Genomic DNA, 13,919 nt, shown 5'->3' on the forward strand with positions numbered 1-13,919 from the left:
GACAAGATTAAGAAGTCCGCACTAGAGATCTATCGAACTTTTAAGCAAGAAACTGCCAAGGAAAGGATCTATGATAATACTCGGGGTAGTTCTCTACTGTTTGAGGCCAGGACGGGAGTATTACGAACCAAGACATATCGGGCCAAATACGAAGGGGTAGACACAGTATGCAGTGCGTGTGGAGAGGAAGAAGAAACTGCCGAACACTTGATAATGTTCTGTAAAGGGCTTCACCCTATAGTTCAGGATGATGGCGCAGAATTTTTCAAAGCACTGGGGTTTAGGGACATTAAAATAGGCTTTAAGCGGGTAGAATTAACTAAAAGGAGGTTATCTCATTGGTGGCTAAAGCCAAAGCAAGAGTGAAAATTAAACCCTTCACTGCAAAGTACGAATCCTCAACCTCACTATTTAAAGGGGAAAGAAAATAAATCTAGTTTTTGGTTCATTAAGTATTACGGCTTGGTGACGCTAGCCACCACCCAATCTAAAGGGTACAGCCATATCCATCCATCCATCCATAGTGAACCAGGTAATCACAGCATTGTTACTGCAGAAACATCGTGCATTGTACGCCTGATGCAAAAACCACGCAGCGGCGTTATTACAAATGAGTTACCTTTTCAATAATTTTCACCTCAAAAACATTACCCGTTATCCAACATGTCCATGACTGTGGTTGCACAAAGTGTCACAAGGTGTCGATACCATTGTTGCAGTAGCCTTGTATTTTTCACCTTTTCGCGCATACGAGTAATCTGTAGGCGATAAAATAACATCTCGTGGTTTTGCCACAACAGTGATTCAATCCTACCTAAGCCAAATGCAGTTTATATGCAGTTAGCATCGACATTTATGATTTGCGAAAACGCAAAGGTATACGCGCTCAGGTATGTACGTAACATTTACGTATGATGAGCTAAAACGCTGAAAGATATGCGTTCCGGTAAGACGGTAAACGCAAACCGGTATCCGGTAACACGTTAACGTAAAGAAGTATACATACAAGCTAAAAATCCCTAACATTTACACATTTTCCGTGTCTTCTTACAGCTTGTTGAGACAGGAGGGCAGGAGACAGAAGGGAAAGATGAAGCAAAAAGAAAAAAAAAGTAAAAACTAAAAAGGTGTTCCTTCACCCTTTTTTTCTTCTTTTTACTTCCCCCCGTTTTCTATGCTCTCAACTTACCTTTGAAACAGTAAAAACAAATGACTATTATTATTAATTTCTTACTGCTGTTCCTGATTGAAGTCGAAAGTAGATCTGTGCCAACAGAGCTTTGTTTGAGCAAGTTTTGCTGGATTTAGTCCAGTTCATTGATGGATGAATAGACGAACGGATAGATGTGGATGGATGTGGATGAATGGGTGGATGAATAGACGAACGGATAGATGTGGATGGATGTGGATGAATGGGTGGATGGATGGATGAGCGGATAGATGTGGATGGATGTATGTATGGACGGATGGATGTATGGACGGACGGATGGATGGATGGACGGACGGATGGATGGATGGATGGATGGATGGACGGACGGACGGACGGATGGACGAACGGATTGGTAAATAGATGGACGGACGGACGGACGGACGGATGGATGGATGGATGGATGGATGGACGGACGGACGGACGGACGGACGGACGGACGGACGGATGGATGGATGGATGGATGGATGGATGGATGGATGGATGGATGGATGGATGAATGGATATGGCTGTGCCCTTTAGATTGGACGGCGGCTCACGCCACCTAGCCATAAAGTATTATCCCTATGTGTTGAAAGATGAAATTTCGCTCACACCTTGATTGTAGCCCTCAATCAATTAGCCTCTTCCTGGTTATTTCTACCCGTTTACAGTCTATTTTGCCTTCACTGTCCCTGAACCCCAATGCTTTGAAAAGTTGTGCGCCATTATCTTCAACTATAGGACGGAGCCCTTTACAGAACATTATTAAATGTTCAACCGTTTCGTCCTACTGTCCGCACGCACTACACACCGTATCTGTGGCTTCGTATTTGGCTCGGTACGTCTTGGTCCGCAATACTCCCATTCTAGCCTCGATGAGCAAAGAACTACCCCGAGAATTATCGTAGAACTTTTTTTTTTGCGATTTCCTGCTTGAAAGTTCGGTAAGTCTCCAGTGATGATTTCGTAAGCATTCCAATCTTCCACATGTCCCTCTCTGTTTCCTTCACCTTCTTCTTAACCGATGTTTCCTTTTAGCCTGGTATTCTCCTCTTGTCTAAATACTTGCTTGAAAATTTTCGAGTTCACTTCCTCCATTTAGTATCAACATTTTTCATATACAAGTAGCAGAAAACTTTCTCAGCCCAACGCTCGTCTCTCGTTTTTCTCAATAGCTCCTCAAATTCTATCTTGCTGCTAGCTTCTCTGCACTCGAACGATGTCCATCCCATGTCACCCTGTACCTCCTGATTGCGGTATTTACGAGTGCTCCCAAGGGAAGTCTACCTATGCCAAGTTGTTTAATATCCAATCTTGCTTGAACCTCTGATTTCATGCACAAGACCACATTGCCGAACGTCAAAACCGGGGCTATGACACTTCCAAATTTCCCTCATGTCGTCATACTTATTGTAGTTCCACAGTTCCCTATTTTTTATTTTTTTTATTTACAGAATACTGTCAATCCCCCCATGGGGATTATTACAGGGGTGAGCATCACTGTCGGAACTTTCGACGTTTGAATCAAGAAAAAGCAGAATAATAAAGAACACATAATCACTGCACACGGCATTACGGCATAGAACAATCATACATAGTTATTTGAACGATAACCAAGTACGAAGTACACCAATGGTACACCAACAAAAAACAGGAGTCGAGAAGAAACGAAACAGAAAGAAGAAAACACAGATCGAGTATTGTTATCAAGGAACCATATTAAACAATAAATATATGCAGACAAGTTTTTTAGTATGACAATTGGAAACAGGAAGGACTGCGTGAAGAAAAACAGGTGATCACTGTACATGCTAACTAGGTTAGAATAGATCAGTGCCTTCAATTAGTTTCATAAAGTTCTCTAATGTTGGCTGCTGGGTAATGACTGGATTCAGTGTGTTCTATTCTCGAATTACGCGCGGGAAGAACGAATAGGAAAAAGTATTATTACTAAATGAGTATTCTTCGAGTTCCCATGCATGGCTTCGCCTTGTCGGTCTGGTATCTCGGAAGCTCAGGTAAAGATCTAAGTTTATGCGGAATGATTTGTGTAAAAGTAGATAAAGAAATTTGAGCCGGGAAACCTTTGCACGACTGTCAAGGGTGGCTAGACTAGCACGATGTAGTAGAGCAGTAAGTGAGTCGTTGCGCCCGTATCTGTTGAAGATAAAGCGCACTGCTTTCCGCTGAACCCTTTCTAGTGTAGCGATACTACTCACAGTGTGAGGGAACCACACAATATTAGCATATTCATTACAATTGCATTCCTGTTACGCTTAGTCATTACGTATCTTTCGTGCTCCCTTACGTACTCAGCCCCGTTTATCCATACGCGCAAATATTTGTATTTATGCACTATTTCTAGTGTGACTTCCTGTATCTTATGCTCACTGCCTTCATTATCAATAAAAAAATATGATTGCCGATTTTTCCCTACTGACCATTACCGCAGATGTCCCTGCAGATCTCCCTTGTTGTCGACCATTATGATCTGCATACATCAATGCTGGCAGTGCCCTTTCCCTGTGTGCCCTCCAGACGGCGCAGCGTCTACACGCCTCGCACTGGCGCGTTGTAAAGCGGAAATGACCACACGTACCCGTTGTAGTGCGTGATGTGGCGCCGCGCCTACGAAGAGTGCAACTTCGCTTAGCCACGCGCTGCGACGGTACGTGTGGTCCGGTACACTGCGACGCGGTAAAACACGTGACCTCATTGACACATCGCTATTGGCTGGGGCCATGTAAGGTAGCTTAATCCTTGAGCATTTACAAAGAAGCTGGCGAAGTTCTAGTGCAATTAACCAAGCACAGAATTCACAACTGAATATTTTTACAAACCTTCAAGCAGCCTGAGAGTCGGGCCGCACTCTCGTTAGTTGTGACGTAACAAGCAGCTGCTGGCTGTGCGAGCGTCTGCGTGAATGACTGCACGTGAAAGCGCGTGAAAGCTGCGCGTGAAACCTTCCTTCTTCGGCTCAACGCCGAAATCGAGTGATTTGCGGCGGCTGAAACTGTGGTACAGAAGCAACGCTCTTTGCGTCCCGTGACGTAACGGGCGCCATGAAAAAATGGCGGTCGCCGGCGGCTTCTAGGGCCTCTTTTGCACTAAAATATTAAATTGCGACCCACTTTTCATATCTGCAAAGACGACCCTCCACTTGTAGTCTTCGCTGAAAGGCACAGATTGTTGGGTGACCGTGCTATGGTACATATCACAAGACGGGATTTGTACACGCCGCCCGCGCTGCTTGCACACAGCCCGGTCGCACACCGACATTTGAGACGTACTGGCCCCACGCGTGATCCGCTTTCGTAAACTCGCACGCGGCAGCAGACGACGAGAAAACAAGCACGAGGGCGAATAACACCGCCTCGAAGAACAGCTGTGCCGCGCCCCTGACATCTATCTCGTTTTATTTATTTGCAGTGCACTGCAGTCACAAAAAACCATGCAAAGGGGAAACTATACAGTGACAAGTTTACAAGCACAGTTGGAGCCGTAAGGCACACAAGCTGCCATCTAGAAGAACGACCATGCTTTAAAATCACCTCTAAGCACCAAGCAAAATCAGATCGTCCAAACACCGCTCACTTCTTGAAAAGGCCCTCCTGCAGGACTTGTGTCCTCTGTGCTTAGGCAAATCACATTCAGACGCTGTCAACCACAACATGGCCGTAAACAAGACGCCACGCGACGGACTGTCTGTGCCACAACAGAACTTGATGCGACCCGGACGACGCGTGATGGAATTGCGGCAACGCAACATGGCCTCGCAATTGTTACTACATTGACGTCAGCCAATAATACTGGGTGGATGAGGCTCTACATATTTTTCTCTGACAGCGAGGAGCAGTCGTGCCATGAGCAAAGGGTATACGGGCCTGCAGCTCCGACAGCCCTACGTGTTTGGAATGGCCATACGGCGTACTACCAATACTAAACCCACGATGTCATTATGAGGAACTGCGGAAACGTTGACACCCGATATTCTTCGACGTGTACCGACTCGGGCATTTCGCCTCCATCGAACCTTTGGGTGAGCACAGCCGATCGTAAAATATCCCGTTTCTCCATGCATCGATATCGCAAAGGAAGGAAAATAAGCAGTAAGCAACAGCTGAAGAAAGACGGCCGCTGCCAAACCACTGGGATTGGCGCTGATGAGGCGTCACAGCGAGCGGCCTTGAGCGTGCCTCGAACTGTATGAGGCAAGACGCAAGTAAATACTTTTTCTTGTTTTTACGGGGAAAAAGAAAGTACCCTGTTCGCATAGCGGTTACACCAGAAAACACTTCCGTCATGTCTATATTCTCCCTGATGTTGAAATGTTTTCCGCTCCAGGTTGGTCAGCTCTCTTTATTGATAAAAAAAAAAAGAGCAGAAATCTTGCAAAAAGACGCGTGCTCACCTTACCACCTATCGTGTGACGCACGTGGTTCACAAGTTACCACTCATCTTACACCGGCTAGGCGGGGCCGATGCTTTAGTATCATGAGCTCGTGAGCATTTTTTTTTTTTTTACAATACAGGCGCACATTAGCGGATCACTGCAACGAGTGCAAATGTACACTATGTTTCAATCGTACCACCTTTATCGAGCATGCAAAAAGAAAAACAGAAATAACAGAGGCCACTCAGATTTCCCTAGGAAGCGATTGATGCTTCCACTGCGCACGTGGTGCAAGTGCGCACATAACTGACAAAGAACTGCAGTTTTGCTTTGGTCCATTTTTTAGTTGTTAACACGCACGCATCTACATATATAAAGAAACTGCCTTCGCGTATTTGAATAATTTTTAGTTGGAACTCAGCGCAAATCTATGGCGTTTATGCAGTGGGGTAAACCCAAAAGTCACAAAGGGCGGGAGAGGGGGGACATATTTTCTCATGGCAGCCATGTTGTTTTTAAATATGAAGGATTGATCATTAATTAAACAGCTTAAAAATAAATTTTGTAACGAACGCGCACAATCAGTGCTGAATATGAAGTTTAACCCAAGAGCTTTAACATACGAAAGAAAGACGAGTAACTTATGAATGCTCGGTTTTCTTAGAACAGCGTTACACACAAACAGCCCTTTTTGGGGATATAGTTTATTGGAGAATGGTTATTGTATTGCGAACACGTCTTTCTTGTTCTAGTGCAGGAGTCGGCAACCTTCTCAGGCCGACACACATGGCCAATCAGGAAGGGGGAGAAGCGGAGGGTTCTTTACAAGGGAATGATTCAGCGGATTTTAATGGACAACAACGTAAAAAAAAAAGAAGAAAGCGGGAATAGAAACCATGTTTACCTTCAGCCTGCACGTCACAATATTGCAATTCACATAGATTACAGACGAGGAATGACATGTGAGATAACAGCGAGTGACTAAGGGGTGCTGGGGGTCACATGATACTGGGTCTGGTGCAAATATTAGGAAGTCCAGCTTGAAATGGCTTCACGTGTTTGTTGTCATTCGAGTCAAATGAAACTGGTAGAACATCTTTCTCTCAAAACGCACGAAGTTTGCTTTGCGTACAGCTTCATCCCTGTTAAAAATAGCCTCCCACGATTTACCCCTGGAAACGTCCTCGTAAAACGAGCTCTTGCTGAACGGTAATCATTTGAAATAGCACGGCCACGACAGTCCAGCAATCGTATTAAGCTAAAACGGATGCTTGGCTCGCAATAAAAAACGCCCCCCCCCCCAAAAAAAAAAGACAAAATACGCAGAAAGACTCACATAGGCAACCCTGCATATCTGCGCGTCTTTCTGTGTGAGCTGTCTTCGCGTTGTTTGAGCCTTGCTAAAACAGATTAACTCTTCAAGGTCAATGTCGCGATTATTCAAGTATCTGACTGCAGGGCTAGTTGGTTGTGCTTAAGATAACAGAATATTCGACCAAACCATATCGTCATAAGTCACTCACGGTAGATGATCAGTGATTCCTAATTTGCTTTGCATTTGAAAGCAAAGCATAACAAATATATACCCCTGTAGTACCATAGAGAGCCTTTTGCTGCCTCTTGAAACGGAAATCTGATTTCCTTTTTGCAACTTAAGAAAACTTTCCGTTGGGCTAGTTTGCTGTACATGACGCCCTTTCTGGCTTTTGTACTTCGTTTCTAAAACTTGAAGGGCCTCAGATTCCGGAGTTCAAATATGGAGCAATGTTCGAAAAGTAACTCTGAACGGGGGCACTTGCCAAGGGGCTGCCGACTCCATAACAAGGTCCGTGGCTCTGCTACTGCATTTTGTCGTCCTCGTTTATAAGCACTGTTCATATTCAGCATATCCACCCACTTGAAGATCACACTGAATATCCGCGCACAAGTTGTCTTCCGTGCGGAATTTGAGGGATAATTGAACCTGACGTCCACATATAGAGGGTAAATTTGTGATCCACACCGCACTGACCAGAATGTACATTCGAGGATATCCGAGATATTATCAAATGACGCGGAGGCTTTTTTTTTTTTTTTCACTTTTCGCAAAGGCACATACTTCCGTTGTAAAGTTCGGTGCTGAAAGATAGCGCGCAAAGAGAAAGAAAAACGACGCGGCGATAAGAAGACATACGAGTGCAGAAATTAAACGTTTAACAACGTGAGCGAAGGAGCCTCCTTCCAAGCGGTCGCACATCCGTCGGTCCGCTGCAACAACGAATGCGTCAGCAGATGCGGGCGTGACCAGAGGGTGCGTGCGTAAAAAAACGGGGGCGATGCCATCTTTGGCTGCGCTCTGCTCGGAATCCCCTCCGCCCAAAGTGGTATTCTCCTCCCTCGGTGGGGGGGGGGGGGGGGGGGGGCGGGGTTCCCGCGAACGACGAGGCAGCACCGGCCGCAGACCGTTGAACCGGCCATGCGTGGCCGCCGCCGGCTGCTGCTGGGCGCGCTCGTTTTGCTGCTGCTGCTGCTGATCGCGGCGGCTGCGCTCCTACGCTCGGACAAGGCCTCGGTCCGCGTTGACAACGACGGCGGGGCCGAGCAGCGACGCCGTCAGCGGCGTCTGCGCACCGCCTGCCGCGCCCAGGGAGACTCTGCCACGCTGGAGGACCTTCCGGCGGTCCGGCTCGACCACGTGCTGGTGGACGACCAGCACGGGCTGCTCTACTGCGCCGTGCCTAAGGTGGCCTCGACCAACTGGCGCCGGGTACTGCTAGCGCTCCGCTCGAGCCGCGCCGGCGACCCCGCGCGCATCCCCGCCAACCGGAGCCACGAGCCGAGCGCATTCCGCAGCCTGGCGCACCTGGGACGGCCCCAGCAGCGACGCCGGCTGGCCACACACCTCAAGTTCGTGTTCGCGCGGCACCCGCTCGAGCGGCTGCTCTCCGCCTACCGAAACAAGTTCGAGAGCGCCTGGAGCGACTACTTCCCGCGCCGCTACGGACGCCACATCGTGCGGCAGCAACGCGGCGCCAACGCCTCTCGCCGGGCCCTGGACACCGGGCTGGGCGTCACCTTCGAGGAGTTTCTGCGTTACGTGGCCTCGCTGGAGCCCGGCGACTACGCGGGAGCCTTTAACGAGCACTGGCGCCCGCTGGCCGACCTCTGCTTCCCGTGCCAAGTGCGCTACGACGTGCTCGGCTCCTACGACACCCTGGAGCGTGACTCGCGGCTCGTGCTACGCCGCGCGGGCCTCGAGGGCCGCGTGGCGTTCCCCAGCCGCCGTACAACGTACTCATCCAAGCCGACGGCGTCGCTGATGCAGCGCTACTACGGCAACGTGAGCGAGCACCTGATGGCTCGCCTGCGACACGTCTACCGCCGGGACATGGCGCTGTTCACTTACGAGAGACGATACCCGCACTTCGGCTGAACACACCTCTGTCTGTGGTGGTGGTAGCCTCGTTGCGACAACTCAAGATGTTTCTTTATTCGTGGTGCTGCTGCTCTTTAAAGCATAGAACAACTGCCCCAAAGCAATGTTTTACTGCATTATATTCAGAGTTACATGGTTTACATTCACCATTGTTAGTGCCCATAAGACACATTTCATTCTGCTTGCTAAGTGTTCGCTCACCTCTCGTAAGTATTAACATTAAATATAGCATTTTAAACGACTGCATTCTAAAGAAATGGTCGAGTAAAATGGGCGCCTTTTTGTTTCACGACAGTAATCGACATCCGGCTTGCTTGCGCCTCCTTTGTTGAAAGCTCAGCTCTGGCCACTTTCCTATCAAGAATGCCATGTCACGCTGATAACTCATCTCGCCCATGACCTGAAAGTGTCGCGATAATGCAAAGAGCGAAATGCAGGGTAGGTGATAACTCATCTCGCCCGTGACCTGAGAGTGGCACGATAATGCAAAGAGCGAAATGCAGGATAGGTGCCGATTATTGTGGAGAAAGACGGCCTTTTTATTCGATCGTCTGTGATGTCTCAAATGGCAGACCAACGTATGAATTTACTTGAAAATGCTGTAAGCCATTGTAGCCGCAAGAGTGTGGATACAGCACGTAACGGAAGTCGGAAAGAATAACAGAAAAAAAATAGAGCAATGAAGACAAGCCAGTTTGTAACGTGTTTGTAACCAACCTGTGTTCTAAGAAAATGCCCGAACAACACTCGCAATTCATAAAAGGCTTTCAACACTGTCCTCAAGATGTTTAGTCTGCTACACAATAGTACAGTGACACCACAGATGTCTAGAACTACGCTCTGTCGTCCTCCTAGACGAAAGAGTTTGACCACTATACAGGACCGACATCGGTAGAGTATGTTATCGTTCGGGAAAAGTGACTACGCGTTCACATCAATTTATAATTGGAATATTAATATCAATGTGTGGTGTCTATTCTGGCACACCGTACCTTCTGCATCCGAGTAGGCAGGGAACGAGCCGGACACTTTGTAATGAAGCGGGGTGTACCGCAGGGCTTGGTGCTGGCCCCGATACTCTTCAATCTTGCCCTGCTGCCCTTCGCGTGGAAACTAGCACGCATTCCAAATGCCTCCTTCCTCCTATATGCGGATGATTTGACAGTGTGGACACTACATCCAGACCAACGCCAACAGGAGGCTCTCCAGATTGCTCTGGACAAGGCGTCAGACTGGTGTGCGCGCATAGGACTGACACAATCTGCGACAAAGACCGCGTTCATGTCTATCACCAACAGGCGAGGTCGCCATCGCCTCCTGCAGACGCCAGTTTGTTTGGGCCTAAATGAACACACCCTCACCCCTGTGCCCACAATCCGTGTGCTCGGGGTCGAACTGGACGTATCTGGCTCTGCGAATGCGTGGGTTCGCTCTGCTCGTCGGAAGAGTGCTAATACCCTCCATCTCATTCGTCGCATCTCTCAAAAGACCGGAGGTGGCTGTTCTCGAATGGCCCGTATTTTGGTGCGATCAATCATAGAACCTCGGCTCGTTTATAAAGCTCAGATTCAACGACTGACATTGAGAGACTGGGACTTGCTCGAAACCGCCGACCGAGATTCCATGAGGGCGATTACATGCCTTCCTCTTATAACGCCTATCGCGACCCCCCAGGCGGAAGCGCAGCTGAACACCATCGACAAAATTGTACACCAGCGTCGAGTCACTGGCTACCTAAAGAGTCAACCTGTTCTTGCGGCGGCAGCTCTAGCGCACTACTATAATAGTTCAGCGAACTGGGAGCGCGGGGGTAAACACAGACACAAAGCAGAGAGGAGGCACACGGCACGAGCGCTCGTGCGGTGTGCCTCCTCGTTGCTTTGTGTCTGTGTTTACCCCCACGCTCCCAGTTCGCTGAACCATCGTGACTTACCAACTAGCCCACCTTTCCATCCTATTGCAATGCTCACTACTATATTTCAACGCTGTCACAGCCTGACGCACCTTAGGCAGAAGTTTCACCATGGCTCAAGGCACAGGCCAGCGACAACCGACCCACAAGTGGCGCAGGAGGGCGTCGTCAGCATACCGCCGACAAATTGACCATTTGCGGGAAAACCACTGCGCATGAGCAGTAACCGCACAGGTAGCGTTCCTGTACAGGCGTTTTGGTTTTGGTTGGAAACATCAGCCTGGCGTTCCATCAATATGACCCGTAGTAACGGCGAACACTGCCGTTTTCACGCAAACACCGTACCTCACAGACGGTGCACAAGCCGTCCTCACTGAACCTATAGTTAATCGACAGACATTTCAAGGTTCAACTTCAAGTGTATAACAATGTTCTTCTTAAAAGAGCAGGCGTAATGAGCCTGGCGAACCGTCGAGGTAGCGGAGTGCAGGTATCACCTCACTTGGTTATTTCTCAGGCTGAAACGCGAGAAATTCTTGTTTTACACCGTGTATACAAACGTCAACAGAATGTTTTTCTCCTTTACCTTCTTGTTTCAGTAACGGGCATGCGTTTTTGGTCCTAAAGCAACAAAACAAGCGTTTTGTTTTCCAACCAAAAGCGAAGCTTTCCAGTTTACACGACAGGGGGCGCTCACTTTTCCGCAAATGGTCAATTACTAACGGTATACGTAGACGCAGCTATTCATAACTGCGTTCTGCACACCAGTCTCGTATGCCCCGCGCAAACCGAAACTAAACATATCTGCTCCTACGTAACAAAGGCACCATTCCCATCCGTATTAGCGGAGCTCACTGCGATACGGGACGGGTTGACAGTTATGATATTCAAAATGGATTCTTTGTCACGCCATAAATTGCTTGTATATACGAACTCCACGCAGGCAGTTCGAGAGCTGCGAAAAGTGAACAGCTCCCTCGATATAGCCTCTGATACACACCGACTGATTCACTCGTGTGCATGTCCTGTCCGCGTATTGTGGACCCACCAGTCTACACTGGCTCAATCGGAAGCAGATGCCACTTGCCATCCAGTGTCTATTCAACACCCGCTGCGTCTACTTCGTTTGTCCCCGAAGGACAGCTTGTTCATGCACAAAGAAACCCTTCGGCGCTCCACGCGTGCACTCATTCCTCCGCCTGGATCTGACCTTCCCGGTGGCTGAACTCGCCGAGAGTAGGTTGCGCTCGGGAGGATTCGTGTGGGCGCCGCCTTGACTACCGCAGTCCGGGCTACATGGAAATCCGGTGCACAGCCTCCCCCAACGACATGCCCATTCTGCGTTGACCCAGCCACAGAGGCAACGCTTGATCACCTATTGGAAACCTGCCCGGGCCTTCACCAGGCTCGCACTAGCCACCTACGCGGGCTTCACCACCACCCCGGCCGACCACCTGACTTGACGCGGTGGACGCACGGTCCACTGCATCGACCACTCCAGGCCTTTATACAGGAAACAGAACTTTTTATTTAACTGATGTCGTAGGGCATACTGGCGCCAAAAAAAAAAATGGCAAATCCCACGTACAGTGGGAATCAGTGATATGCGAATCCCGAATGAAAAATGTTGATATACCACTTTAAAATGAGCACAACGTTACGAGGTGGAGGTAAATGATCTCATACACGACTTCCGTGTCATGATTATCATGTTTGGGTGAGTAGTTTACCTTCGTAATCTATTCACGTCACGTGATAACAAATTTAGTATATGTGGAGCTAGCGAAACGGCCGCGAGCCCGCTATGAGCGTGGTATGTTGTGTTCTTAACTGACACGCGTCAATATTATCATGTGTGCAACAGTCATATATTTATTCATCCATTGACGTCACGCAAGGGCATCATGAAGGGCCCAATATACTCCAATGTAGCATTGGCACGCGCACGCTGGGCACAGCGACGCTACGTTATCGAAACGCAAGTACTCTATAGTCTGACGCCAGGCGCGACCAGCGTCCGTCGGCGCGGCCCGACGGCAACCGGCGCAAAATGCGATATGCTGCATTTCGCGGCGATGCGTTAAGCGCGAGATGCGAGACAGACGTGCGATTTTCTCTACGATTCGGCGTGCGGTGCGACGATGCGACTGCCGGATTGGTGACGTTTCATGACGTATCATCGCGTCGCACCGCCGCATAGCCGATGCGGCGAGCATCAAACCGGCCAGATATTTTCGTCGCAGCATCGCACCGCCGCGTGGCAGCAGCCAATCACAGCGCGAGCATACGAGTGCCGTCACGATGCTAGTGGCGCTCCCAACAACCGTTGTCCGAGGCTCCAGGCGAGTCGATGGAGCGGTGCGAGCGTGGATTTGCTGACGTCGCCGACTGCGGCGGCGTGACAAACATCGAGTATATTTCCCTAGTGACGCGATATTATTCTGGATTGAATAAAGTGATGCTTGAAATGTGCCTTTTCTGCACGACAACGCCCGTTTTGAAACCGCTCGCGAGATCGGAGATCATGAGCAGCGATGCAAGGTCATTTCGAAGGTAAACACAGCTACAGGCGTCTGTGCGCTGGCTCGCTTCGCTTCCACCTTTGCTCTTCACATCGATGGCATAAAGTAATAATGTATGCTAACGCATTACATACGAGCGCAATGCTTGATAGTGTTGTCAAAAACAAGCGCTCGATGACGAGCTCGTGTGTGAACGGCGTGGGTGATGGCCGGCGCCCGCGATGCTAGGCCTACCTGTCGGAGTCGTGAATAATCAGCTGTTGCCGTGGTTACGACGTGCCTGTCGTTCACGAATGCGATTTATTAATTATTCTTACAGAACCAAGCGTGGCTGTGCAATGTTGTTTGTTTTGAGCCTCATTACGAGGATACCAAGTCGTTTGACCCTGCATGACGAGGCGCCGCATGGGGGCCTGCCGCTGATAGCTCCTTCGCCCTCGGGTGTCCCGAAACGTCGCATGCGGCACGCCGCGCCATGCGACGCCGCA

General features: G+C 49.0%; 2 protein-coding genes across 2 annotated transcripts in view; one reads left to right on the forward strand and one right to left on the reverse strand.

Moving 5' to 3' along the window:
* The window catches only part of slgA (proline dehydrogenase slgA), a 351,644-nt gene that overhangs the window by 263,622 nt on the left and 74,103 nt on the right, over positions 1 to 13,919 (reverse strand). The window lies entirely within an intron of this gene.
* LOC119167859 (carbohydrate sulfotransferase 11) lies at positions 7,997 to 9,775 on the forward strand. The gene has a single exon (XM_037419358.2). It carries the CDS (start codon positions 8,038 to 8,040, stop codon positions 8,992 to 8,994), a length of 957 nt encoding a protein of 318 aa, XP_037275255.2. The 5' UTR covers positions 7,997 to 8,037; the 3' UTR covers positions 8,995 to 9,775.

The sequence above is a fragment of the Rhipicephalus microplus genome, chromosome 3, assembly GCF_043290135.1.
Source record: "Rhipicephalus microplus isolate Deutch F79 chromosome 3, USDA_Rmic, whole genome shotgun sequence".
Taxonomy (NCBI): domain Eukaryota; kingdom Metazoa; phylum Arthropoda; class Arachnida; order Ixodida; family Ixodidae; genus Rhipicephalus; species Rhipicephalus microplus.

Bases quoted from the DNA above. Each gene is read 5' to 3' on its own strand.
- LOC119167859 (XM_037419358.2), top strand. From the start codon at position 8,038: ATGCGTGGCCGCCGCCGGCTGCTGCTGGGCGCGCTCGTTTTGCTGCTG.